At 39.1% G+C, this 24,637-nt stretch overlaps 1 protein-coding gene across 1 annotated transcript; it reads left to right on the forward strand.

Moving 5' to 3' along the window:
• Positions 1 to 13,090: 13,090 nt before the first annotated feature.
• Positions 13,091 to 23,813, forward strand: FAM162B (family with sequence similarity 162 member B). Its single transcript, XM_072765518.1, has 4 exons — positions 13,091 to 13,305; positions 13,467 to 13,578; positions 17,361 to 17,469; positions 20,297 to 23,813. Exons 1-4 carry the CDS (start codon positions 13,134 to 13,136, stop codon positions 20,393 to 20,395), a joined length of 492 nt encoding a protein of 163 aa, XP_072621619.1. The 5' UTR covers positions 13,091 to 13,133; the 3' UTR covers positions 20,396 to 23,813.
• Positions 23,814 to 24,637: the final 824 nt, after the last annotated feature.

Consider the following 24,637-nt stretch of genomic DNA (forward strand, 5'->3'; position numbering starts at 1 on the left):
AAAAAAGAATAATGATAAAGGTGGGAGAAGTGCCACGCATCACTAGTCCTTCCAGATAATGAATGTAACAATAATTAAATGATGCAATATTGACACAAAAACAAATGTAAGTAAATTAGAATTTTAAAACCCAGATAAGCCAATTTGTATATTATGTTTAAGTGTTCAGTGAAATAAGAATCACATAATTCAGGGTGCCTGTGTGGCTCAATCAGGTAAGTCTTGATTTAGGCTCAGGTCATGATCTCAGGGTTGTGAGATCAAGCCCCATGTCAGGCTCAGCACTGGACATGGAGCCTGCTTAGGATTTTCTCTCTCCCTCTCTCTCTCTGTCTCTCCCCACCCCCTCTCTCCCTCTCAAAAAAAACCCCCACATAATTTCAGGCAAGTGAATATTATTTAATAAATAGAGAGGGATAATTATAGTACAATATAGAGAAATTGATTTAGATATAAAACTTATACCCCCAGTGAACTCCCTGTCGATTATTTGGTTATAGAAATGTAGAAAGAAAAAAAGAAAAACATTAGTTACAAAAAATAAAGTCATGCTAACATTGCCAGAATTTCAATAAAGTATGAAGAAACATTGTAACATAAAACTCATACTTTTAAGTTTGTTTGAAATATTTCCTTAAGTCAATTTCCCAGAATAGAATTCTTGGCAAACACACACACACACACACACATTTACATGGTTCTTGACAGGTGTTGGGAATCAAATTCAGAACATGTTTTGACAAATATGAGAGTATTTACAGATGGAATTAAACAAGATATCTGACCTCAAGCCCATCCAGAACATCACACATTCTAGAAACTACAACATATAAAGTAAATACAATCTGTATCCATCACTGAAATAAAATAAAGTATGGCATGTCTTTATAACTAAATATTAAGATACCACATAAAAGGAGAAACATAAAGATGAGACTAAAAATAAAATGGTTTATCAAGTGAAATGATACTAATTATGATACTGTAATTAGAACTTTGTATACAAAGCCTACAAAGATAAAGATTCTCAGAAAGCACAAAGAGGTAGAAAATATTTGTTTTGAGAATGTGAGAATATGGGATAATTTTGTGTTAACTTTCATATTATTATAAATATATATAAAATATTTAAATTATCTCATGGGGTATATCAAAATGTACAGATGATAAGAGTAAGATTGCTCCCTCCAACTTGCAGCTCTATTGCCACTAGTTAGGATGTGACTGGATATCTTGCATATACAAAAATATCATAAATATGATATCTGGATATCATATTTATTGAAAGCACAACTGCTTTCTCATCAATAAATATGAGTTTCAATTGTCTAGAGGCTAAGGAATAACATGAAAAAGGCACAATGCCTAAAACCACATATATTTTTAATGGAAATACTATCACAATTTACTATCTAATGTCTATTAGATTAATTTGGGGGCAAAAGAGGAGTGACACTACACTCATAATTTAATTCCAGGAATGTCACAAAACCACTTGGTAGCTCAGGTTCCCCACTAGCAAAATAGCCTCACTTTTTCTTCTAACATATGAGAATAGTCTGTATTTAAAGTTTTACCACCAAAAGAAAAAGAGACACAAAGTACATATATTTGAGCTGCAGAACAGACCATGAGTTAGCTGAGGACAGGGACAGAATTCAATTTCTTTATATCTTCAAGAATTTAGTAGTGCCCCTACTTTGAGGATGTGTGTTTGTAGAACAATTTGACATACTCCTGCCACCTGGTGGACAATTATGTGTTTCCTTTTTATTTATAGACCATAGAGTAACTGGAAAGGAGATGCTCATGAACACTTATTTTTTTTAATTCCTACATAATTTATTCTTTTTAATGTTATTATAAATGGAATTGTTTTCTTAATTTATTTTTAATTGATTTTATGTAAATCAATTAGTTAACATATACCATACCATTACATTCAGACGTAGAGTTCAGTAATTCATCAGTTGCATATAACACCGATTGTCCATGACATCACATGCCTTCCTTCATGCCCATCACCCAGGTACCCCATCTTCCACTCACCTCACCTCCAGCACCCCTCAGTTTGTTTCCTATAGTTAAGACTCTCTTATGGTTTGTCTCCCTCTCTGATTTTGTCTTTGTTTTTATTTTATTTAAATTGAATTAATGTATAATGTATTATTGATTTCAGAGGTAGAGTTCAGTGATTCATCAGTCTTACATAATACTCAGTGTTCATTGCATCACATGCCTCTTTAACATTCATCACCCCGGTTATCCTGTCCTTTCCCCCTCACCACCCCCATCTCACCATAGAACACTTTTAGATAAACATTAGTAATGATGTTTCCACTTAGACCAATACTGATTAATATAGCCATTAAACTATATATTTTAGTAATTTACCAAATATAAGTAATTTAAAAATAGTAATGTAAAGATATATTCTTAGAAGCAAAGAGTTTGCTTTTAAATTGATTCTTTGAGGAAAAAAATACAACTTTAAATATTGGCAGGATAATAATTCTTCATTTTCAACTTTTACACATTTTTTGTCCTTAGGGAGAAGTCGTTATAGGATTTGTCCTTTCTCCCCAAATATTCTAATTTTAATGCATATAAACAAAGTTCATTCTCATTGAAAAATTTTAAACTTCACCATTTATTCATGCACCATTTTCCAGTGCTTACAATATTCACCCCTGATGCAAGTAACAAGAAAATTATTTCTAAATAGTTCAAATATGTTCTATATATCATATTCTGGCTCATTGATTATTATAATAAGCATTAAACACCATCAGGTATTCCTAGCTTAACTCTGTGCTAACTCAATACTAAATTCAAGTATTTCTTTGATGCTAAAGAAGTCCTTGTGTTGTCAACATATAAATGAAACAAAATTTAAAACAGCACAATTTTAAACAATCTTTATTAGAATTTTTTGCATCATTTAAGCTTAATTTACTGGGGTAAAGCCTTCATTGCCCCATCCTGATCATAGTTATGATTTACTTCTAGGAATTATATGAGCTGCTGGAGCATCAGAAACAAGTAAGACCTGGTGAGAAACACAAGTTTCTTTAACATCAGGCCAAAAACATGCTACAGGTGCCATGGCATTGGTTACCGGGCATGGATCTACAGTTAGCCATGACCAACATTACTGATGATACGGACACCGCAGGAGAATCTGCAGTCTCCCAGATGCAAGCTCTGCTCTTCCTGGAAGAGCATTGGAAGATGAGATAGATGAGGCATAGGGATAATCAAATAGACTAAATGTGTCTGAAGCATGTATTCTCAAGTGATTTGTAGCTCAGTTCTTGGTGAGCTAAAAACATCTTACTATTTGTCCCAGATAAAAGGAGAAAAGGAAAAAACTGCTAAGTTGGACCTTCATTAATCCTTATGTAAAAACAAAGTAACAGTTGCTTCTTTAACGTCTGAAGGGTTTTCTGCTCTATCACCTCTATTTCAAATTTCCTTTTAAGAGATATTTATATTCCTTGTCTCCAATTTCTCTCTTCCGGGGACATATATTTTATCATCCAAACAGGAACATTTTGGGAATGAAAGAAAGCACCAATAATAATTATGCAAGGACAATGGGCATCCCAGCCCCTTCAGGGATTCCCACCCTTTCCTAAACCCACTTCCGTCAGACTCTATCCCCAACCACTACACCAAAAGTGCTCTCGGTAAGGTGCCATGTCACTAACTACTGGAATCACCAATTCTTAGTCTCTACTTTACTGACCTTCAGTAGTATTGAATACAATTGATCCCACTTCCTCCTTAATACATTCTTTACTTGGGTTCAGAAACACTGCACTCCTTTTTCCTTCTTCCAATCAAAGTAGATGCTTGTTTCACTTTCCTTTGCTGATTCTTCCTCTAATCCTTGGTCTCCTAATGTTGTCATGCTCCAGAACACAGTCCTTGGTCCTTTTTGCTATCTACATTCACTCTCTTGGTGATCTCAACCGACCCGTGACTTGTCAGATGAGATGGGGCCCATTCAGGGTGGTACAGCCCTAAATCTCTGATTTGTAAAACCATTCATACACTGAAAGATCTCTCATTCATGTCCTAAACTCTAGACTTGTATATTCATATGCCTACTTCTCATCTCTGCTTGTCTTATAGACATCCATGATGGTTAATTTTATGTGTTAACTTAGCTAAGCCATGAAACCCAGGTAGTTGGCCAAACACTAGTCTAGCTTTTGCTGTAAAGGTATTTTTAGATGAAATTAACATTTAAATCAATCGACTTTGAGTAAAGCAGGTTACTCTCCATAATGCGGATGGGCTTCATCCAAGCAGGTGATGGTCTTAAGAGAAAAAGACTGAAGTACCCCAAAGAAGATGGAACTCTGCCCCCCAGACTGTCTTTGGACTAAAGCTGCAACACCAACTCTTCCCTGGGTTTCCAGTCTACTGATCTTCCCTGCCAACTTTGAATTTGTCAGTTCCCACAATCCCATAAACCACAAGCAATTTCCTTAAAATCTGTCACTCTTTCACTTTCTCTCTGTCTGCCTCTGTCTTTCTCCATATACACATATATTTTGAGGAGACAGTAAAGATATAGATATAGATACAGATAGATATAGATATATAGATAGAGATGCATAGATATACATTCATATGTATTTTGTTTCTCTGAAGAACTCCAATACATATTAAACTCAAAATATACAAAACTGAACTACATAATTTTTCCCTCAAACCCTTTCCTACCTACAGTCCTATATGTTTCTCCATTTAATGACAACTACGCCTTTCAAGGTTCCTGAATTGAGTCTTTTCTTTATCTCATACTCAACCATCATTCCCTGCAGAAATGCTATTGACTGAACATTCAAAATATATGTACCTTATATAAAATGCAATCTGTCTTCTATCCTGGTATTCTGAATCCCCCTTACGTTATTTTTTTAATTTTTTCATGCAACTTTTAACATACTAATTTTCCTATTTACAATGTTTAGTTTTTACTCTGTTTCCTCCAAACAGAATAAGAATTTCAAAAGAGTAGAGATCTTTCTTTTAGTCATTGACATTATCACGGTACTTAGGATTGTTTTGTCACAGAGGAGACAATCAAAATATATGTTAAAATAAACAATAGAGTTGAAAAATAAGCCTGAGAAAAAAATCTCTAAAAAGTAAGTTAAAAGAAAAAGAGGTTGAAAACAGTAGAAAAAAAATCAGAAGACTTATCTAAGAGACCACATCTAAATAGTTTCCAGAAATAGAGTACAGCGAAAATGATGGCTGGAATTTATCAGAGAAATATTTCAAGAAATCACTCATTACTCTCATTAGTAAGTAACATGAGTTTTTGAAAACAGAATCCAAAAAATGCCAAGTGCTTTGGATGAGAAGAGATCCACGCCAAAACACCTCATTTTGAAATTTTAAATCAGTAGAGCCAGAGAGAAGATTCCAAAAAATTTTTAAGGGGGAAAAAGAAAGGGTTTACTTCTGAAGATTAAGAATCTGAATAACACCATGTTTCTCAACAGCAGTACTGGTGCCAGAGTTCAATGGAACAATATTTAAAATTGCTTATTTTTTTGGTCTTTGAATTTTATTCTCAATCAAGCTTTTAATTAAGGATGAGAATTCTTTTTAAAAATCTGCTGGTTAAATGAAATTCATCAGTACATAATAAATAATATAACAAGCAGATTTTTTTTAACAAGCAGATTTTAATCCAAGCATCCAAAGTCTTATGATGGCATACGTATGAGAAGGAAATTTGGACACAGAGACAAACACACAGGGGAGAAGCCCATGTGAAGACAGAAACAGAGATTGCAGAGATGCATCTATAAGTCAAGGAACACCAAGCATTGATGGCACCCATCAGAAGCTAGCAGAGGCAAGGAAGGATACTTCCCTAGAGCCTTGAGAGGAGCATGAACCTACCAACACCTCAATTTAGAGTTCCTAGCCTCCAGAGCTCAGAGAACAAATTTCTGTTGTTTTAAGGCATTCAGTTTGTGGTAATTTGTTATGGGAACCCTTGGAAACTAATACACCACCCAACCTTTTTTTAAAAAAAAGATTTTATTTATTTATTCATGAGAGAGAGAGGCAAAGACATAGGCAGAGGGAGAAGCAGGCTCCCTGGAGGGACCCTGATGCAGAATTTGATCCCAGGACCCCGGGATCACACCCTGAGCCAAAGGCAGATGCTCAACCACTGAACCACCCAGGTACCACTACACCATCCCAACTTTAAAGACAATTGTTTTAGTCCCTTCAGGCTGCTACAACAAAAATACCATAAACTCGGTGGGTTACAAACAACAAACATTTATTTATTGTAATTCTGGGTGCTTGGAAGATCAAGTTGTTCGCAGAGTCCCTGTTTGTTAAGGGCCCGCCTCCTGGAAGACCATCTTTTCACTGTAGCCCCACATGGCAGAAAAGACAAGGGTAATTTCTTGGGCCTTTCTAAAAAAAAAGCTACTAATTCCATTCATGAGGGCTTCACCCTAATGACCTAATGACCTCCTAAAGGCCCCACCTCATAATACTGCCACCGTGGTTGTCAGGATTTCAAGAAAGGAATCTCGGGGGGATCCAGATATTTAGACCATAGCACCAATACTAGATTTCATGGTGAAAGTATTCCCATCAAAGTCAGGGACAAAATCCACTACCATGCTTTCCTATAAATGTTGTTCTGGAGGACATAGCCAATGATTACAAGGAGGTATAAAAGTAGGAAAGAAACAACTCAAATGCCTTATTTTTTGATAATATAACTAAATAAATAGAAAATTCAAGAATATGTACAAAATTATAAAAATATGTAACCCACCGAATTATAATTAAGTTCATCAGGATCAAAGGATACAAGATCAGCATACAAAATTCAACAGTGGAGCACCTGGGTGGCTCAACCGGTGAAGCATCTGCCCTGGGCTCAGATTATGATCTCCGGATCCTGAGATGGAGCCCCAGATCTGGCTCCTTGCTCTGTGGGCAGCCTGCTTCTCCCTCTCCCTCTGCCTACCTGTTGAAGTGCTTTGGAATTTCCCTCATTCCCATATGGGATTGGCAGGAGGGGGGCGGAGGAGAAATTCTTTTCTCCCACTTCAAACCCAAGGAGAGAAGTTTTGGAAGAACCTCTTGGAGAACTTGACACACGTACTCTGGAGTTTGATCCACGTCTAAGACATTTAAAGACAAAAGGTTGTGACTAAAGCCATCTGTCCAGCAGCAGGGAAGAGAGGTGGCTGCATCAGGAGCAAGCCCTCACTCCACTGATACCATGGTGGGCTTGCACGGTGTGTCTCAGGAACCTATAAAAAGACCCCACCCACACCAAGAAAAAGGGTCAACTTCTGACAGCCATCAAAGACAGAGACTGCCTACATCAGATCACAAAAATCTGTGAAGCAAGACCTTTCTCTTCCCTTTCTTCTCCTCCTCCCCTTTCTCCTTTCTAGATTTGAGCCCTAGGGGACCTGTGAAGGGGATGAGAGGTAGGGCCAATTAGATGTTGAAGAGAAGCATAAAGCAGGGAGGTGATAGATAGGAAACTGACCACACACTCCCATCTTCATGGCAGTCTGCCAGCCTGAAGCAGACCTGAGCTCAGAGAGGGAGGCCAGTTTTGTTTTAAATAAATCCCAGAATATTTATCATTACATTCAATTCAACATTTAATTTCTAAAATGAGACTATTCCCAGATTCAGAAACTTCATTTCTGGTAAATACCCCAGAACAATCTATTACACATGCACCCAAGGACATGTGTCAGGAATACTCATTGCAGCATAGTTTATAATAATGAAAATGCAAAAAACAGGAGACTAGATGAAGAAATTAATGAACAAACAAAATAGCTGATTTTTCACCTCTATAACACTCTCTTAGGTTGATTATGCAGTTTCAACCTTAAAAAATTTCCCTAGATTTTGGTTCTTCAAACCAAGCCAACCCTCTTGTTGGAGAGCTCCCATAATTTAAATGATTTGTGCTAATCATCTGTAACAGGTTCTTTTGTAAATCCTTCTTATCATGATCATAAATAATAATTGTTTCCATTTGTAGATGGTGGTATACAAAACAAAACCCTTAGTCCCTGCCCTTTTAATTAGCTCTGCCTAGATATGACGACTATACTTCTCACTGGAAATCAGAAATCAGTATGAGTAGCCCCAAGTAAAAAGGCTGAAAGAGAAAAAAAAATTATTTGATAACTTGATTTTTTTATCCCTGAATAGCCAAAACACTCAAACAGGTCAGTTCACAATTTTTGAGAAAACATGACCTCATAAATCAAGAGAGAGACAAGCAGCTGAAAGGAGTTAAGATCTGTACAAATGCAAGTAGGACAAGAGGTAATTATCTTATGGGAATTTGGGGTGGCGTCATTCACATTATGATTATGAGCAGCCTTTTTTAATTGTAATCATATAGGAAAGGTATTATGCTGGACATTTATATTGGGTCTGGTTCATTCTGCAAGACCGCTTCTCTATATGTGTCTGAGGAGGGTGGTGTGGGACGGGAAGCTGGAGAAGCACTAGTAAGTCAATCTAAAATTCTAGCCAAGCCTAAGATTTGAATTACATAAAGTCATTATTGTGCCTCAAGAGGGAGAAGTCTGAAGCAGATTTAGCCCTTGGGACCATAAAATGCTAATTTTGTCACATGAGATTGTTTACCAGGAATTTTGGAGTTTGATATTGAGCACGGGTTAGGACCAGAGGCTGCTTCCTATAAAGTGATTGGGAAATTGTGCACAACTGACACAGGAAAGAGCCTTAACAGACATCGAAGTCGACTACAAAAATAACCTTTCAGCCCAAGAATGTGAGAGACGTGGCCAATGCAGATGCCCCTTCACCGTCTGGGGGGCAATCTGCACAGACTTGTACTTAATAAACACGAATGCATTTCAGATTTGCTATTTGTACTATTGAACAGTGCAGGAGTGGTTAATCCAACCTGCTTTCTTCTGAATGTATTTCTCAGACTCCTATTGAGAGCAATAGGACCCCAAACAACTCATCCAGTCAGAAGCCTGCCGCGCCCTAATGAGAACTGGTTACACACACCATGCCTACCAGCCTTCCAAGCCAGAAGTAAACTGTGATGTTAACCGGTAACTGTTGTGCCTCAGTAATAGAACACAACAATTCTATGTGACCTACCTACCTGCGGTTAGTGACATTTTAATTGTCTAGGGATATGACAAAGGCAGAGAACTTGAACCAGACTACCCAAGATATCCAAGCAGGAGACTTTGAAAGAGTCCTCCTGCCACATTAGGATTTCTTTCAGGATCATCTTCATGGAAAGGGATGTGGAGTGAAAAATTAGAGAGGGAATAGGGAAAAAATGGGGCCCACGAAAGATTTACATGATTGCATCCATGCCTTAGAAAAGTTATCTCCCAGAGGCTGGGCAGAGGAACAACAAGAGAGAGAACAGACTAAAGATGGGGAAAATGCTTTGGGGGGCCATTACAATGGCATGTTTGAGAGAGAATGAAAGATTGAACTGCTGCAATGAAAATGGGAATGAATAGGAATAACAAGAAGATCTGCATGTGGGATCCTTGGATGACGCAGCGGTTTGGCGCCTGCCTTTGGCCCAGGGCGCGATCCTGGAGACCCAGGATCAAGCCCCACATCGGGCTCCTGATGCATGGAGCCTGCTTCTCCCTCTGCCTGTGTCTCTGCCTCTCTCTCTCTCTCTATCATAAATAAATGAAAATTAAAAAAAAAAAAGATCTGCACGTAGGAGCTCATGAATTGTTTTTCAGATCTCATTTTTAACTTCTGCATGTGTTGTCAACCTATGCTTCATTCCTATTGGGTGACTGGGCCGTCGCCTGGACCAGCTACTTCATTGAAGTTGCCCGAAGCAACCAACCGGAGACTACATTGAGCGGGATCGGCAGGTAAGCTGGTCACCTTAGAACTTTCCCCACAGACAGACTAGTAGGGGATTGGAAAACAAACTAGTTAAAGTTCCCTCCCAACCCCTCTTTAGGAAGAAAGGCATTTCCTGATGAGGGACTATCATCTGAGTCAGAGTAGGAGGCTCTCAGGGACAGCTCTGCAGCAATCTTGGCTTCTCCTGCCTTAGCCCAGTGGTGAGCACACAATGGCTCTTGATAATAAATAATAATAATAAAATAATTTAAAATTTACCCACACTTTCCACTCAGTCTATATAATAGCTTTATTTAAAATGGATTCATAGGGATGCCTGGGTGGCTCAGTAGGTTAAGTATCTGCCTTTTGCTTGGGTCATGATCTTGGTGTCCTGGGATCCGGCCCTGCATTGGGCTCCCTGTCCAGGAGGGAATCTGCTTCTCCCTCTCTCTGCTCATTCTGTCTCTCTGTCTCTCTAAAATAAATCAATAAGATCTTTTAAGAATAAATAAAAATTAAATAAAATGTATTCCTACTTTTAACAGTGTATCTTAAGAAGTAACTAAAGTAACCATAGGAATGGAAACATGAATCATACTAAGAAATGGAAAGGTAAACCATGCTAATCAAAATCAAGCCTGGAAGGAACAAAACTGAAAATAGTATATACAAATCAGATGAACCATGGGATTGAAAAATAATATAATATAGTACACAATAAAACCGCCACATATTAGTAATAAGCTCTGTGAGGGGCAAAGAGTTGTATTTGCTTGCCTACTGCAACCTCAGATCCTTGAACAGTGCCCAGCATACAGGAGGCACTCAGGAAATATTTATCGAAAAAATAAATAAGCTGTCCTTGTTGGAAAAAAAAAAAAAAAGGAAGGAAGGAAGGAATATAATTAGCTTTTTCTTCTATTAGAAGATGATTTGAGTATTTTTTTAATTTAGTCCAATTCTAGAACTAAAGAAAACATCTCACGCAGCTGTACTTTTTTTTGTAGACCACTGCCAAACAGTGACATTTTAATCCCATAAGGAATAGAAAATAGAATGCAGATTGTTCTTTTTCTCATGATAGAAGCTCTTATTCAATCACATTGTCATTCTGCAACTCTAGAGAAGCTTGGGATAGAAAATCATGTGTAGATGTTTGACATTTAGTTCTTTCCAGAGAAATAAACTTACTTGGCTAGTTTAATACTCCTTGGTGAACTATTAATGATGGGCTGTTTCCCAGAGATGTTTTTCTCAGAAACATGAAGAAAAATAAAATCTTAAAAGGAAAAGGAACACATCTGAATAACAGGAGAATTTTCAAGCAGCAAATTCCTGAAACAATCAAATATTACCTATGGCAACATACTTCATCAAACAGGAATTCCTTCAGTTCATCATGTGGCACATCCTCAAATACTTCAGTCTTTTCTTAAACTAGCCCAGACCGAGTCTATTTTATTATTGAAGACTTGCACTCATTTATTCATTTAACAAATACTTATAAGGGATCTACGAAGTGTCAAATTTTTCAGCTACATCCTAAGGACACAGTGTTGAATGAAACATAACCTTCACCTTCTGGGAGGTCATAGCCTCCAACATTGCCTCCATGAGATTACACAAATTAAAATGCCCTTGCGTTTTGGGACTACTGAAACAAAAGATGTGAAGAGAAGAAATGATAACATCTTTTGAAATGTTATTACCTGCCTGCCAGGCACAGTAAGAGGGGTATCCCTAGCTATGTTTTCTAAATAGCTTTCACTCCACCCCTGCTTCCTTTTTTTTCATCCTGCTTTTTGTCTCTTCATCTATTAATTCCCACTTGACACTGTTCCGGGCCCTATCCCCAGCTCTGAGCCGTAGCTGGCATATAGTAGGATTTTTGTAGTCTTTGCATGAAGGAACTTGAGAGGTAGGGATTCTTTTACAAATGAGACCAAGATTGATGGCATAAATGATTTGCTCATGATTGTGCAACTCTTAAGTCATAAATCAGGGGTTTCAACCTTTGTATGAAGGCAAAGCCTGTGTTCTTTCTTCAACCACTCCTTTAAATGCATATTTCTATCCAGAGGTATGAATCTCTTCTTTTGCTAAAGATTGTTAGGTGAGAGACAGTGGAGTTACAGAGATCTTGCCTTCAAGAGCCTGACAGTCTGGTTAGGAAGAAAGAAATATCTGGAGATCCAAAGAAAAGTGTAAGGCGGTGTCTGGCTATGGAAGGAACCCTACAGAAAACAACAGGAGGAGGGTGAGCTGGGCCAGGTGCTGGGTCCCAAAGAGCACTCTTACCTAGCATAAGTAAGCAGAATAAGTAAAGTCCTTCAGTGTAGACAGCTTTCCAATAAGCCCTTTCCTCAGTCCTTGTTTCCATTTGGATGTCAGAGATTAGCTGATCCCACCACTTCCTTTTTTTTTTTTTTTTTTTTGCAGAGGGAAAATGGTGGAAGGTAGAAGAAAGGCTCCTTTTGAAGAACGTTTGGAGAGTTTGTGGTCTTAGCAAGAAATGAAGAGATGGAGAGAAATAAATTGCAGCAACTGAGGTGGTTTTGCCTAGATAAGAGAAAAGGCATGGGAGTGGAGGATGGGATGAGGAGCCAGCTTCAAGAACTGTCTTCGTGGGGAATTCAGAAGTTCGTTGCATGTCTTCACACTGACGTGCAACATCTGGCGTGTCCTGCCCTTGAAGGACTGTTGGTTCTTTCCGGAGGGTTTCGATTTATTCTCTTGGAACCAAGCAGTGGAACCAAAGGGTGATGATAGCCGGAGGGAAACGCGTTTCTACTCCATACGAAGAAAAATGCCTTTAAAAGGGGCTGCAGGGAGCAGTCCCAGGGGGTCGTGAATCTGCTCCGACAGTTTTCCCGCAGAGGCGGGCGGGTCGCCGCCTGGGACTCGGCCCCCAGGGTCGTGCCACCCGGGGCCGGGGTCTCGGGCGGGGGGCGGAGCCGGGGAGCGAGTGCGCACGTCCAGCTGCGGGGCCCGGGGTCCCTGGGGGGCGGGGCCAGTGTTGCGAGGGGCGGGGCCAGCGCGGCGGGGCAGGGCCGGGGCGGGGCCAGCGCGACGAGGGGCGGGGCAGGGGCGGGGCCAGTCCTGTGAGGGGGCGGGGCCGGGGCATGGCGGGGCGGGGCCGGGGCGGGGCCGGGGGGTGAGGGGCGGGGCCGAGGCGGGGCGCGGGGAGCAGTGCTCCGCCGGCGGCCGGGAGCCCTGGAAGCCCGCGCAGGATGCTCGCGGCTGTCGGGGGCCTCCTGCGCCTCCGCCTGGGGCGCATCCTCCGCGGCGCCCCGGGAGCACGTGGAGAAGCCGCCCCGCGGCCCACGGCGCCTGTGCGGCCTCGGGGTCTGCCCCGCTACTGCAGCGGCCGGGCCCCCAGCGGCTCTGGGCCCCAGGGTCCCGGTGAGCCGGGGCTGGGAACGACCCGGGAGGGGGGCGCGGCGGGGCGGGGCGGCGGCCGCGGGGCCGGGGCTGGGGGTCCGAGGGAGGTGGGGGCGCGCGTGCGCTGAGCCACCGTGCCGCCGGTCAGTCGGTTCCTCCGTCCACCCCTGTCGCTTTCGCAGCAGGAAAGGTGCACCGGGTTCCCGCCGAGCACAAGCCTTCGCAATTCGATAAGAAAATCCTGCTGTGGACCGGGCGTTTCAAAGCGATGGAGGACATCCCGCCTCGGATCCCGTAAGTGCGGCGTGCGCCGCGGCAGGTGCCCGGGGCATCACCTCCCCGTGGTCGGCTAAAGGTCAGATTCCTTGACGGGACAGTGGGCGTCTAAGCTTACAAGGAGAGGCTGAAGTTGAGCGAAAACCCAGACGTTCAGGGGGCACTTCCACCCCCGCCCAGACACCTGCCCCTGGGAGCGCGGAGCCGCAAGCTGAGCCCTTCGGCCGCGCAGAAGGCCTGGCCCACGCGTGCACTCCGGGTCCTGCGGGGTCCCCAGAGGGGGAGAGGCGCTCTGCCCTGGGAGCAGCTCCCTGCCCCGCCCAGCGAAGGATCCTGGCTCTTGGGAGGGCCTGAGAGTCTCTGGGAGGAATCTGCGTCCAGGGACCTCCCGTTCTGGAGCTGGAGACGCCTGGGGCTGGTTCTGCAGCCCACGGAGCACCGGGTGTCCCCGGGGCCAGGACCCTCGGAGCTCAGCATCCCTAGCCTCTTCAGCATCCCAAGCCCAAGACAGAGGGTCGCTTAAATGATAAAACTCAACGTGACAACTTCACCCCAAGGGTACGTTTAACTTAGTCCAAACAAGTAAAAACTGTCTTTCTACAGTTTCGGTTTATGCAAGCCCAAACTACTTCCCAGCATTTTTTCTTTTTTAGATTTTTTATTTATTCATGATAGACATAGAGACAGACAGACAGACAGAGAGAGAGAGAGGCAGAGACACAGGCAGAGGGAGAAGCAGGCTCCATGCTGGGAGCCCGACGTAGGACTCGACCCTTGGACCGCAGGATCACTCCCTGGGCCAAAGGCAGGCACCAAACCGCTGAGCCACCCAGGGATCCCACTTCCCAGCATTTTTACAAGGAAGTCAATTTTTAAAAGAGAATGAAGGAAACTAAGAAGAAAACCAATCTACTACTTTTTCAACTGATCTTTTTAAAAAAATGGAGAGACTAGAACTATAATATCAAATAAGGATTTTAGATGTCCTGTATATTATTTTCATACAATATAATCAATGACTAGTAGAATGGATGATGGAAACTAGGCCTACATTTTGCTGTGCACATATTACCTACATTTTTTTTGAAATTTAAATTTACATCCTTTAAATTGTAGTTGACACACAATGTTACTTCAGTAACACTTTTATTACTTTTTAATGTAATAGTTACCCAAAGCATATCAAATAAATGAAAAAAAATATGGGAAATGTCCACTCAATAATGAATTCTCAAACATTTTGTTCCTTTCTTGGATCAAATTATTTAATGAGGAATGGGCATGGAATTTGAAATAACAATGAATTTGAATCTGCATTCAACATTTATTCAACCACAGAGACATTTTTCAATATTACAAAACAAAGATTGTTTGCCTTAAAATGAATAGACTCTGAAACTACAGACTTAGCCCAAAGCAGAAATTATACTCAGAAAAGCTAAAACACTGTCCTTAATTTTTTGGAATTTTGAGTTTTAGTGCTATAACAGAGTAATCAATACTTCAATAGTAAATCAAATGATAACTGAAAAAAAATGTAAAGAAGCTGCAGTATTGTAAATTAATGCTCATCGAGAGACCGTAGGCCCAGGATTACATTAATATAGCTCTATGTGTGAAGAGAACCATTTTATAGAAATCATTTAATTTTCCCAGGATCACAGTCAAAAGAAGTGTTATAAACAGGAGAATTTAACTTTGAATAAGATGTCTAAGAAAGGAATTGTAGTTTGGGGTTGGAAACATTAAATAAAGTATTTGAATATTTTTCATTTTGCTGTTTTCTGTAATTTTTTAAAGCATTGTTATTTAAGAGGGGTATGGCTCCTAAACTGAGTGTTAGATTTACAATGTGAACAGCTTTCACTTTGTATGCTCTTAATGGACATGTAATTAACAAGTGACCTATAATTTTTTTATCACACACTAATGATATTTAATAATAGTTATGGTTTTTCTTGTTTTTTTTTTTTTTCAGTGCTAAACTAATTTGGTATAGCAGATCAAAGCCAGATGGATAGGTAAAAAAGATCATATCTTCTAGGCTCCATCTGGAACAAAACTCAGCAACAAATATAATCTAATAATGTCTTCATATTCACCTGTTTGCAACCAACATCTTAAAATGTGCATCTTAACCTGTCTCAAATCTAAGGAAAACAGGCTAGATACTGGTTTTCTATGCTTTTTAAACTGGTGGAAAAGTTAAAGAAAACTTTTTTCATTCTTAAGAGAAATCTCAACTTGTCTTTCTGAATTTTTTTTCCAATGTAACTACATTCTATTTAAACTTGACTTTAGATAAGAAAGACTACTGCTGCATACATTCTCAAGAATCATTATTTAATCATGTGTATCTATAAACCTGTTGCCAATTGTTAATTTCAGTATAAAAGGCCCACAGGCATGATTATGTTTTTAATACTGGTTTGTTAAATAGCATTGCTAAAATCTCAACTTGCCTGTAATTTTATATTAATAAATAAGCCTCCCCAGTATTCAATAAGTATATAAAATTTCAGAATAATAAGAAAACGAAAGTGACTTTTTCTTTTTCTTCGACAAATCTTTGTGATTTTGATCACTTCTTTTTAAAACTTCATGCAAAAGCCACAAAGAAAACACCTTTTCTCTCATAGTGATCCTCACAAAATGTAAAGGACCTTTCCATTCAGGATTAGATGGGATGGGGCAAGAAGGGATTGGGAGCCTGATGAGAAAATAAAATGAGGTAAATAAGTTTAAAAAAAAAAAAAACAACCTGTTTAAAACTAAAAAGGAGAGGGGAGCCTGAATGGTGCAGTCAGTTAAGCATCTCCCTTCAGCTCAGGTCTTGATCTCTGGATCCTGGGATTGAACCCACATTGGGCTTTCTGCTTAGCAGGGAGTCTGCTTCTCTCTCTCTCTCTCTCTCTCTCTCTCTCTCTCTCTCTCTCTCTCTCTCTCTTCTCTCCCCACTGCTTGTTCTCTCTCAAATAAATGATAGATATAAATAAATAAATAAATAAATAAATAAATAAATAAATAAATAAGGAGGGACACCTGGGTGGCTCAGTCAGTTGTGTGGATGATTTTTGGTTTTCAACTCAGGTCATGATCTCAGGGTTCTAAGATGGAGCCCCACCTCATGCTCCTGGCTTAGTGGGGGTCTGCTTGAGATCGTCTCTCTCTCTCTGTCTGCCTCTGCCCCTTCCCCTTGTCCCCCTCAAAATAAGTAAATAAAATCTTTAAAAGACTAAACTAAAAATGAAGGGGATCCCTGGGTGGCTCAGCAGTTTACTGCCTCCCAGGGCATGATCCTGGAGTCCCAGGATCGAGTCCCACATCGGGCTCCCTGCATGGGGAGCTGCTTCTCCCTCTGCCTGTGTCTCTGCCTCTGTGTGTGTGTGTCTCATGAATAAATAAATAAAATCTTTAAAAAAAAAAACTAAAAATGAAGCTCACTTAACAATAGAGGGGCAAATGAACACGAGTCATAGATATACATAAATTCTTTACCCTGATATATGACTAAAAAATGATGGAGAGTCAGACCATCATTTCTAGTCATTATATTTTGAACAATCAGAAACTGTACTACACTGTAGATTCATGTTGACTGACAGTAACTCAGACCTAAATATACCTGTTAATTTGAAATTGGTAATGTAACAGGCTAGGTTTGGGATGTGTCTTCCACATCTGCGGTTGGCATTGAGGGAAATTTAGGGAATATTTACATAACAAATGATTATCTATCATGCCAGTGAGAAAAAGCAGATTGCTCCAATATAATTAACAGAATACACATCTTGGTTTAGGCCAGAAATGATAGATGCTGCAAGAAACAAGGCTCGAGTGAAAGCTTGTTACATAATGATTGGACTCACCATTATCGCCTGTTTTGCAGTGATAGCGTCAGCCAAAAGGGTGAGTATTCTCTTTAAAATAAAGCTGTACAGGTGAATTTCAAGAAATATTATGAGTTTTGTTCTCAACTTGGGGTTTATTGTGCTGTGCTTTCAGTGTAAGCACAATTTTGTCTTCAACACCTTGAGCCACCCATAAATATCTGTCCTCCTGGAACCAACTTCTTTCATGGAAATTTGAGTCCACAAGTGCAAACTACATGGACAGGAGGAACCAAAGCTTGTTTCTGTTTATAAGATAAAAACAAAAACAAAACAGTTCATAGCCTGGTTAAAATCTGCACAAAAAGAAGTTTGCTGTGTGAAAGTTACCCAGACTAGATCGTTCTTTAAGTCATGAACTCAATCGTAGGCTATCACATAGAATCATTAAATCGTTAGAAAAGGCAAACGTTGGAAGTGATCAAGGTCAACTTGTGTGTCTAATTCCTGTATGTGAACCCTTTCCTTGTCATCTCCAGTACGTGGTTTCCAGAGAGAAATTAAGAGCTGATTACTCTAATTGTGTTCTTGTTTCCCCAAATCCTTTCATCTACTGATTGCTTTTTACCATGAAGAGCAGCCCCACAAATATTGGGAGACATCTAACACATCCTCACGAGTCTTCTCTTTTCCAGTCTTAATTCCCCTCTTACAACTTCCCTCTATTTTGAGCTCTCTTCTGAACACACTTCAGTTTATCAGTGTCCCTCTTCACTGTGGCATTTGCAGCTGGACCCATCAGAGCATGACTGTAACTTCCTTGTTGGTGAACTATGTCCTATTAGCACAGCCAGAGTTGGAACTAAGTTTTGGCTGCCGCATCATGTAGAAGGGTTTGCTTGGGCCCATACATCTTTGCTCTCTGGGCACGTGTAGCTAATTACCATTCTGCCTAGTTCTGTGACTCTTCCCCTGGGTAATTTTTTAGGTTTTTGAGAGTATCTGGGCCCAGTAATTCACATAAGGACTGAGGCTGTAAGCTTACTATGTTATGTATGTATCCATTCATTTCTATTAGCGTGGCAGAGAATGTGTGCTTTGAAATGACTCTCATCAAATGGGAAATTCCCTAAATATTTCTTAAATATTCAAACAAAAATAAAGAGACTTTGTCATCTCTCGTGTATAGCCTCCTGTAGATAAAATGTCCACCAATGTGATGATTCTCTAGCTCCTAAATGACAGACGAGAGTCTGATACTGTCTGGACCCACCTCGTTTTATAACATCTTTGTTCATTATGCTCCATCTACACAGGTTCCTTTTTTTTTTTTAATACACTAACCCCTTTGTCACTAGGCTTTCCTTCCTTCCCCTGGTCTTGCCATAGCTGGCTTATTCTCACTCCCATCAGAGACCTTCCCTGACCACACCCTCCAAAAAGGCCTTGCCCAGGTGCTCACTATTTTATCATCTTCCCAGCTGCTCACAAGTAAGCCATTCTACGTCAGCAATCCTGTTGACTCCACTTTAAAATATACCTACTGTTGGACCACTCCTCAACATCTCTCCCGATATCACTCTGGTCTGAGATAACCAACATCTATTTCCTAGTTGATTGCAGTCTTTTCTAAAGGGTCTCACAGCTATCCTTCTTGCCTGTCTCCAATTCAGCTTTTGTTTTAAATAATTAATGCATATATTGTAAATGAGATTGTGATAGATGGTGGTAGAGAAAAGGTTAGCAATTTGAGATATATTTGGGGAGATAGAAAGGATAGAACTTTGTGGTAAGTTTGATGTGGGAAGAGGAAAGAAAATGGAAGAAAGAAACAACCAAAAAGCCTGAGTTTTTGACTTCGGCAATAAGGTGGATGGTGCCACCATTTGTGGAGTTGTGTAAAGCTGGGGAGAGAATTGATAGACACGACAGGCAAAACACACCAAGTCCTGTACTGTGGATATATGAAGTGTGAGGGGTGGATTAGGCATTCATCAATATCTATTACATTTTTTTTATTCTGCTAAGGACTTTGTACACTCTTCAGTCTGAAGACCAATAGCTTCCCTCGCTTCTGAAAAAGTCTAAGCCGTCATAACTTCAAATATGGCCTCTTCGCCCATCCTATTCTTTCCATATTATGCATGTATGTTGGAACGTCTAATTGTATTCTCCATGTCTCTTAACTTTCTTTTCTATTTTTTGTATTTGTGTCTCTGTACTGCACTTAGATTATTCCCTCAGATCTATTTTCTAGATAGAACTTTTCCATCCTAATTATGATGCTGATCATCCTTCCTTTTCTGAGGTGATTCCCCCACCCCACCCCCGCGGTAAATGCCTAGTTTCTTTGCCAGTTCCTTGGGCTAGTGTGAGGGATTGTAGTCATTTCTTTGGGGTATCTGATACTTCCAACCCCAGATCCTAACTCTGGCCTCACCTATTGGTGTAGAGATTAAACTCCCAGCCCACAGCTGTTAAAAACCCTATTTGCCCCTCTCCCTGAAGCCATTCCTCCTTATCCTGTCTTCAATCCTGCTTATGCCCTGCCTTTTGAGATCTTCCCATTCTGATTCCTAAAGATTTCCCTTTCTTGATTTTGAGCATAACTATTTGAAAATATTTTTGTTATTTTTTATCCAAAAAATATGTCTTTGTGTGCCAAGGGAGTCAGGGCCGATTTCCAATGTCAGTCATCCTGTTGACTAGAAGTCTAACAACTTAAAAACTTTTTTCTCTACCAAAGGATCATTTTTATTGGATATTATTTGTGACAGATGTCTTGAGTTAATTTTCTCCTCTTCTTGGAGTATCTCCTATATATGTCTATCTGTAAAAAGATTCTTTCCAGACAGTCACAAGGCTTTGCTTTGTTTTTTGTTTTGTTTTTGTTTGTTTGTTTTCAGGCTGCAGAACGACATGAATCCTTAACAAGTTGGAACCTGGCAAAGAAAGCTAAGTGGCGTGAAGAAGCTGCATTGGCTGCACAGGCTAAGGCTAAATGAAATGCTAAGTGATGAAGTGTTAATCAGAGTATCATGACTATTATTACAAACAATAAAGGATAGGTAAAATAGAATATTTAGCAAAATAATTGCCATGGTTTTATTTTATAAAGAGCACAAAGTCTTTTTATCTTTACTTGTTAGCAAAATTTTGCTGAAATGGAACTATATTCAGAAAAATGCACAAAAGTGTATACAGCTTGAAACATATTTACATAGTGAACACACCTGCATAACCGCTGTCCAGGTCAAGATGGGGAACACCAGTAATACCTAAGAAACCTCCTTTGTGCCCTCTGTCAGTCATTACCCTCCAAAAATAACCATTGTTGTGACTTTTATCACCATAGATGAGTTTTGCTTGTTTTTGAACTTTATAGGAGAATTACACAATATGCACTTGTGAGGGTGGATTCTTATACTCAACATTATGTCATGAGATCCTTCCACAAATTTTGTATAGCATGAGTTTATTCATTTTAATTTTGTTTTAGTATTCCCTTGTATGAATATGCAACAGTTTATCTGGATATTTGGTCCAGTTTTTGGCTAATACAGTTAATGTTAAAATGAGCACTCTGTGTATGTCATTCACTAAGCATTCTGTAAAATCTAATTTTCGACCAAAGTTCCACTGTATTTGGGTAGGACTCTTACATAGATCAAGAACAATGTAAAACTATCAACTTTAGCATCTAAATACATAAGAAATTGTCAGAACTACAAGGAAAAAAGTGGACAAACCCACCATTATCTGGGGAAATTAATACATCTTTCTTAGAAACTGACAAATTCCACTGATTAGTAAATATATAAAAGATGTGAGTAAATTAATAATATATGCATTCTTTTTTAGCATGCATGGAACATAGCACACACATGTCCCTAAAACAGCACATACTAAACCATAAAGCACATTTCATCAACTTTCAAACTACATGCAATTATGGCACAACTTAGAAATTAATGGCATAATGTTTGTAGTCATTTATTGTCATAAGATTTTTAAAATTTGAAGATTTGAAAACATTTCTATATGACTCAAAGGTCAAAGTAAGTCATAATAGAAAATTTAAAATGCTTAGAACTGAATTATTAAGAAAAAGCTATATATCAAAACCTGTGGGATGTAGCTGAGTGGTAATTCAAAATAAATTGTTAGCCTTAATATGCTTTTCTTAGAAAAGAAAGTTCTATAACAAATGTATTAAATATTTCTAAGAAATTAGAAAAAGAAATATAGAGTAAATCCAAAGGGAATAAAAGATTGGAAATTACAGAAGAGCAGAAATTGGGGGCACCTGGGTGGCTCAGTGGTTGAGCATCCGCCTTTGGCTCAGGGCATGATCCTCGGGGCCTGTGTTGAGTCCCACATCAGACTCCCCGCAGGGAGCCTGCTTCTCCCTCTGCCTATGTCTCTGCCTCTCTCTCTGTGTGTCTCTCATGAATAAATAAAATATTTTTTTAAAGTATCTCTCTTTGAACACCCCCTTTGCACTTTGCACACTCCCATCCCTTTGCACATGCCATTCCTCTCTTCCTTTGCACACCCCCATTCCTCTCTTAAAAAAAAAACTTTCAAAAATGAAGACAAAATAAAAACATATTCATTCAGGAATGCAAAAGCTGATGGAATTCACCACCAGGAAACTTAAAATACAAAAATATTAAAATCCATCATGTAAAAGGAAAATGATACCAGATGGAAATCTACATCTACACAAAGAATTGAAGACCCCCAAAAGTGGAAACTATGAGGACAAATATAAAAAATTGTATTATTTTTGGGACACCTGGGTGGCTCAGCGGTTGAACATCTGCCTTCCACTCAGGGCATTATCCCGGGTTCCAGGAATCGAGTCCCACATGGGGGTCCCCGCAGGGAGCCTGCTTCTCCCTCTGCCTGTGTCTGCCTCTCTCTCTCTCTCTCTCTCTGTGTCTCTCATGAATAAATAAATGAAATCTTTTTTTAAAAAAAAGAACTTTAGAATTTTTAAAACCCCTTTTAAAAATAATAGACTAAAGTAAAAATTTATGAGAAACCATGAATATATTATGGGGTTTAGATAGAGAAGTAAAATGTGTGAAAACAATAGAATAGAGGCAGAGGAGAAAATGGAAGTATATTGGATTTAAGCTGCTCATACCAGTGTTGTCAAAAGAAAAATAGTACCACAAATTAAATTTATAATTTCCTAAAGCCATATTAAAAGGTAAAACTAATCAGTAAAATGAACTTTAATGGTACTTAATCCAATATGGCCAAAATAGTATTTTAGCAAGTAATCATAATATAAACATTGTTAACAAAATAAGTTACATTCTTTTTTCCTTTTTAAGTCTTTGGGATCCAACGTGGATTTTACATCTCAGTTCAAAGGCTAAATTCTATTTGGAAATACTTAGTCTATACTTAGACTTCATAAAATGTATAGTAAGAAAAAGATACCCATACCCAAGTTATTCCAAATATACCAAGTATATAATGACCAAGTTATCTTGGTTTCTAATAACCAAGTTATCAGTTTTTAACTTGATTAAAATAAAATAATACTAAAAATTCAATTTCTCAGTGGTCCTAGCCACATTTCAAGTGCTCCAAAGTGAAATGTTATGTGTGATATTTTCCATATTATTTGAGAGTAGCCACAGTTAAAAATGCTTAAAGCCTAAAGCAACTGATAAAAAATGAAAAATATAGTTTATAGCTAATAAGTCAAAAAGGAGATGAAATGGAACCCTAAAAAATACTTAGTTAATCCAAAACTATGTAGAAAAAGAAAAAGCAGACCAAAAAAAAGAGAGACAAAAAGCAAGATGGTAAGTCTAAACTAAATTAAATCAATAATCGTAATTGTTAATGATTTACAAACACTCCAGTTAAAATGCAAATATTGTCAAAATAAAAAAGCAAGTCCCATATGTTGCCTACAAGAAATCCACTTTATAAAGGAGCAAACTGATTAAAAGTAAAAGGATGAAAAAGATATACCATGCTAACACAAAAGTAAGTAGGAGTGGCTATAGTAATATCAAAGTAGATTTTAGAGCAAAGAATATTATCAAATCTAAAGAGGGTTATTTGATAAGGGGACAATTCATGAAAACTAAAGTGTGGAAACAACCCAAATGTCCATCAACCAATGAATGGGTAAATAAAATGTGTTATATACATACAATGGAATATTACTCATTAATAAAAAGGAATGAAATGTCGGTATATGTTACAGCATGGATAAACGTTGAAAACATGCTAAATGAAAGAAGTGAGTCTCAAAATAAAATGTTCTACAATTGATTGTGGCTATAGTTACACATCCGTATGAATATAGAAACCACTGGACTGTATACTTTAAGCAGATAAACTGTATGATATGTGGGTAAATATCTCAATAAAACTTTTTTTTTTTTAAAGAAAGCATGTCCTTGATACCTGAACAGGGAAAATTTAATGAAAAAACAGTTGTAATGAAGGATTGGCTACTGTAAAGAGAAGTCTGATAAATAACAGGAAAAGCAGATGTAGGGAACAGCCACTATGTCTGAGACAAAGGGAGTATCCAAGGAAGGAATAAACCTGGATAGAGCCCTCTCCTCCAAGGTTAAGAGTCAGACCTCGTTGGTATGTAGCATCCCTAGATGGCAGCTAAGTTCTTTGGGTGTCTCCAGCTGAGGCTGACAAACAGAAAACTGTCCACTGAGGTGCCAGCAAAACTCATCAGGAAGTTGCTCTCAGAGATGCTGGAGGAACTTCCTAGAATGTTGCTTGCAAGATGCTCCTTAATCTCACTGAGAAGTTGCCCACTGGGGTCCCTGCAAGTCTCCTTACATGCCTGCTGGGGCTGCAGTGAAACTAAACTGGGAAGCCACCTGCTGGGTGCCTGTGCAACTTGCTAGAAAACCAGTTGGATCACTGGGGTAATTCTCTGTAAGTCTTCTGCACGATGACTGAGCATCACAGGAACAAACACTAAGAAAAGCACACTTGGAATTAGTCAAGAAAACTTCTTCCTCTGTCAGTGTCTCTCCAGTGCCTTCTATTGACAAATCAATGCCACTTGGCAAAGGAGAAATGTTTACAGTCCAGTAAACATATCACAAAGTAGGTTGAGGAAGAGTGCATTTGGAGCTTAAAAGCAATAAAAGGATACATGACACATAGGGTATATCTTAAAATAAGTTCAATTCTGGAAAGTCTTTTTTTCAGCATATTAACAATGAAAAACCATATGCCTATTCATG

The sequence above is a fragment of the Vulpes vulpes genome, chromosome 1 (genome assembly GCF_048418805.1).
Source record: "Vulpes vulpes isolate BD-2025 chromosome 1, VulVul3, whole genome shotgun sequence".
Lineage (NCBI taxonomy): Eukaryota > Metazoa > Chordata > Mammalia > Carnivora > Canidae > Vulpes > Vulpes vulpes.